Source organism: Curcuma longa, unplaced genomic scaffold, assembly GCF_044706935.1.
Source record: "Curcuma longa cultivar G26 ecotype Majalengka, Jawa Barat unplaced genomic scaffold, ITB_CL_G26_1.1 contig_23619, whole genome shotgun sequence".
NCBI lineage: Eukaryota > Viridiplantae > Streptophyta > Magnoliopsida > Zingiberales > Zingiberaceae > Curcuma > Curcuma longa.
In genome coordinates, this window is record NW_027432208.1 from 5,465 (window position 1) to 10,654 (window position 5,190).

At 33.6% G+C, this 5,190-nt stretch overlaps 1 protein-coding gene across 1 annotated transcript; it reads left to right on the plus strand.

Moving 5' to 3' along the window:
• Positions 1 to 2,390: 2,390 nt before the first annotated feature.
• LOC141818170 (UDP-glucose 4-epimerase 1-like) lies at positions 2,391 to 4,837 on the plus strand. Its single transcript, XM_074705723.1, has 7 exons — positions 2,391 to 2,522; positions 3,045 to 3,146; positions 3,238 to 3,465; positions 3,668 to 3,749; positions 3,972 to 4,054; positions 4,204 to 4,295; positions 4,435 to 4,837. The coding sequence occupies exons 1-7, from the start codon at positions 2,499 to 2,501 to the stop codon at positions 4,541 to 4,543; spliced, it is 720 nt and encodes a 239-aa protein (XP_074561824.1). The 5' UTR covers positions 2,391 to 2,498; the 3' UTR covers positions 4,544 to 4,837.
• The last annotated feature ends 353 nt before the right edge of the window (positions 4,838 to 5,190 follow it).

Below are 5,190 nucleotides of genomic sequence, written 5' to 3' on the forward strand. Positions count from 1 at the left end.
CTAGCAGACTTCATATTCATAGTTAACTATGAATGTACGATCGCTTTCAATTTTTCAGATGACCCGTCACCATGCAATCGGCCCGCGGAGTGACCATATTCACGGTCGTCTCTGTTGAAATCTGCAACCCCATCGGTACGGTGTCTTTGAAATCAACGACCATATTCAAGTAGAAAATGAGCCCAAGATATATAGGACGTCACCACTATAGCAATCTCTCTTAATTTCAGTGCATTTCTGCGTTTTAATTCTGAAAGGAAAAGAAAAACTTCATCATGCATAATATATTCGAAAATAATTTATACCAAGTGGACTTGGCCATCATCATTCAATTATCAAAAAGGACATATATCCTCCGATCCTTATTGTGACTTAGAAAGGCAATCTCAACATAAAAGATAAAAGATATACACTAGTCTTGATTGATTAGATCTGTCCTCCGTGTTGCAGAATCTAACGACTTTTCTTAGCTTGTAGCCTTGAATTAGTTTCCACAATCAATTAATTGTGAATTAAATCGAGACAAAGACCACTTTAAATTTATAATAATTATATTTTTCTACTCTTTAAAAGTTCAAGGCTTTAAAATTTTATTAGATTTTAAAAGTGATTATCAATCACCCTAAATATCTAAGTGAAATAATATCATCTTGGAGAGAAAAGTTTTACTTTCGCATCCATCTTAAAACTCTTATCTGATATGATAATTTTACCTTAAAAAGTGTGTAAAAGATATTTTAACAATGGCAATATTAAATTGATAACCAATAAAACTAAGTTAATAATAATAATAATAATGGTACCTTAACAAGTGGAAGAAATTATTGAGGGATTAAACTGAAATTGTCATACTAATTAAGTTTTACCAATTCAAATCCTATCGATATCAAATAGACAGGATGCATCCAGCTGCATTTCCATAACTTGCATATCACGTTTTGGAATCTAACCTTCACAAGTCAAATGTCGATAATGAAAACTTATAGAATAGCGAGGTATAGGATAGGTGACTCTCATGATTATTGAATTTTGACTCGATCAATGCACTAAAAACCACTTCTAACTCCACTTGTGCAATTGGCAATGACAATTCACTAAGCTCTCATCAATTTGATAAATATCAACAACAACACATATTCCACATATATCAAATTGCTGGAAAAATATTTTAAACTAAACCTTATATATATATTACAATATATATAAATTGTTAGGAAAATTTTATAAATAACAATCAAATTTTATTTCGATCATTAATTTACAATTTTCTTGTAGTACCGTGTCCTTTGTGCTGAAATTAATAGACCATGAGAACACATTCTCAAGTACTTGCAATAAACTAATGTAAAAATCAAAATTACAATATAAAGAGAATATTTGTTAAAATAAATAGCTCGGTTTAAAACATTAACTTATAATATGAGAATCAATCCTAATCAACAACATATGAATCCCGATGGAGGCTTTGCCACATTATTTTTTAGTCAAATATATTCGGATACCAACTTATGCTTTAGACAAATATATTCGGATACATTATTTTTTAAGGTTCGACCACTGCCCCAAAATATTTAATCGCTCATATTAATAACTCCCGTCAAAGCTTATAAACATTTATTACAATTTTTCATGTAAGACTAATCTAATAGCTCCCCACCTAAGTTTATGAACATTTTTTACAATTTTTCATGTAGGACTATATTTAATTGTTTTCGGTAACCATAAAAGGTCTTTCCTTTTGTTAATCGTCAGCAATTAAGGTTTCAAAGAGACAATACATGTGATAGATTTTCACCAGGAATTTATGTTCAATGATCTGCAATCAAGAGAAACGGACTTTTCTTGAGGTGGCAATTTCACATGATTTTTGTTTAGGATCCTTTTACTTTGTTTTTCTGATGAAAGTCTATAGATACACTAGATTACCTAATCTGTTTTTGATTGGATTTGATTGCTAAACATGCAAATTCTTGTGCAGATTGATATTCGGGATAAAGAGGCATTGGAAGAAGTTTTTGCATAGACAAAGTAAGCCTTAACCATTTTTTGTCATCATATGTAATTGCAGGTGCATACCTGCTTATTTAGCCTTGTAATGATGTTATTGATTCTATTTATGCATTTCCTTTTCCTTTTTTTTTTTGTAAATACTGTTTTAAGTCAAATCTGTTGGCATGCACAAAGTGGCATTAATTTTATGGTTAGCACAGGTTTGTGGGTTTCCTGTGTTGAGATTGTTTTGGTTTTAAAAGCTGCATCGTAGTTACAACCTATGGAATTCTATTGATCTTCCTGAGTAACAGTAATTTTATGTCTATTTTCCCCCCTAAATTATGACAATTATTATTGACACTTCAGTAATGGAAACAATGGATTCTATCAACAGGTTTGACGCAGTTATTCATTTTGCTGGTTTAAAAGCTGTGGGTGAAAGTGTCCAGAAACCTTTGCTTTATTATAAGAACAACCTCATTGGCACAATTACTCTTTTGGAAGCAATGGCTGCTCACAGATGCAAAAAGGTAGTGACTGAATATTCACTTATTTTATTTCATAGAAGAATGAGGGATGCACAGGATTTTGTCAGTGTAAGATTCTATCAGGGATTGCAGCCCATTGTTTCTTGCTAATATGTAGCTAAGCGCATGAATATGTGCATAGTATATAAGTTAAAGCATAAAGAGTACCACAACGAAATTATATAGCAGTTTGATTTCATCTTTTGAATGACTCAGAATTCAAAGAAGGTGTGCATTCACATGCTTCTTTTCATCATCAATAGCAGCAATTGTTAGTCCATGTAGGTATAAATGTAGAAGCCCAGACTAGCTATGTTAGAAGTCTTCTACAATATGCTTATGAAATGTTGATGCTTGTCAATTAAGTCTTATTGTGTTGTATGATGAAGTTAAGTATTTGACTAGCAGTTTCTGCTCAGTATTATTAACTATGGCTTGTATCCAAGTTTTATCTTAATTAGTTTCTTAGGCTTGATGCACCGCTGCCATGGCATTATTTTATTGTCTTATGTTTTCGATGTTCAGCTTGTGTTTTCATCATCAGCAACTGTCTATGGGTGGCCTAAGGATTTGCCTTGCACAGAAGAGTCCTCTTTAAGTGCAATGAACCCCTATGGACGAACTAAGGTATCTTCATTCTTTTTTGCCACAATTCTTGTATTTAATGCTCGTATTGCTTTGATGAGTGGTCAAATTATTTCTCATTTCATGGTTACAGCTTATGATTGAAGATATATGTCGTGACATGCATCATGCTGATAGCGAGTGGAAGATAATGCTGCTAAGATACTTCAATCCTGTGGGAGCTCATCCGAGTGGAGACATTGGTGAAGATCCTCGAGGAATTCCTAATAATCTGATGCCCTTGGTCCAACAAGTTGCTGTCGGGAGGAGACCAGCACTAACGGTGTTCGGAAATGACTATTTGACCAAGGATGGCACTGGGGTATTGTCTCATGAACCTTTGCTTTATTTAAATCTTTCTTTATTTTGTTTATTCAAACATAGAAAATTGCATAATACTTCAGGTAAATCTTGCTATTCACCTTTAGGCTATGAGAAGATGACTATTTTACTTGGATGTTTCTATCATGTAAATAAATTTTATTTAGTGTCTCTTATTAAGGACATCTTATATATAACTGCAGGTAAGGGACTACATACATGTTGTTGATCTTGCAGAGGGACATATTGCCGCACTAAAGAAGCTTTTTGAGGACCCAAAGATCGGTATCAACTTCCATTAAGCTTGTTGTACTCGTTGGTTCCTTAAATAAACATTTATTTACCATGACCCTTGTGAAAAACTTGCTGCATAATCATCTCTTCTAAGTTCTAACACAAGTTAATTGCGCTAAATTTTCTTTTAAATTAAAGAATTGTTGTATTTATTTTGAAAAATTCGGAGAGAATCTACTTGACTTTTGGTCTAACAACGTTGTGCAACTGCAGGCTGTGAGGTTTACAATCTAGGAACTGGAAAGGGAACATCAGTTTTGGAAATGGTGGCAGCATTTGAGAAGGCTTCTGGAAAGGTACTACAATCAACACACCACAATTCCCTGACAGATGAGGAAGCACCAGTTACCTGTTTGAACCAAAGTTACTGATTTTTGTCTTTAGCCAAAAGTTTCAAGTTAGTGAAATAATGGCCTCATTCGTCTTTGACTTGATACTGTTTCAGAAAATCCCACTCGTTTTCGCCGGAAGGCGACCTGGTGATGCTGAAGTCCTTTTTGCATCCACAAGCAAAGCAGAAAAAGAGCTGAACTGGAAGTATGTACTCGCAGCGCTTTTGTTCATTAACTTGCTGTTGTTCTTACGTTGTGTTTGTTTTAGTACTATTGTTATGGCTTGTTGACTTATAACTTCATAAAACTATGAATCATTACTTATATAAAAATGACTACTGCAGAGCTAAGTATGGAATCGAAGAGATGTGTCGTGATCAATGGAACTGGGCAAGCAAGAACCCGTGGGGCTACGAGTCTCCCGACACTGCTAACGGTGGAGTGACAAAGTAGTTAGGCTTGTTGAGCCTATTGTTAATGCGAAAGTTCATGTACATGGTACATCTAGGTTCACTGATGTCTCTTATCTGATATATCATAGATAGGATAAACATATTGTTGTCACTGCTGAAACTTTTCTAGTCATAAGGGATCTTCCATATTTTCTTGTATAATCAATAAACCTCATGTGAACTTCCAGTAGACCTAGGAGGATTAGGTGTATTTATTGGTATTTTGATGTATTAACCCTTGTTAACTGTTAAAATCAGTCTAATGAAATACCCAACAGGAATGATTTCAATTAAAAAGTTCAAATAAGAAATGACTAATGAAGCATTGGCAATGAAAATTTGTAAATGCAATAAAAAAGTGTTAAAAATAATCAGACTAGACATATAAGAGCTTGCATAGAAATCCATCATCTAATGTGCTTGACTTCTATGTTTACTAAATGATATTAGTCGCCTTCAGTTTTTATGGTTGTAGATGTCATTTTCATGCTATCAAAGTAAGTTGCAACTTGGCATGCTTTCTTTTGTCATTGTTAGAGTGAAACTGTTTACTCTCAATCATTTCTACAGTATTATTGACAGATGAATACTACTACATCTAGGATAAAGGATTAAAGAGAGACAAAGAAAACAAGATACCAGTTAGTA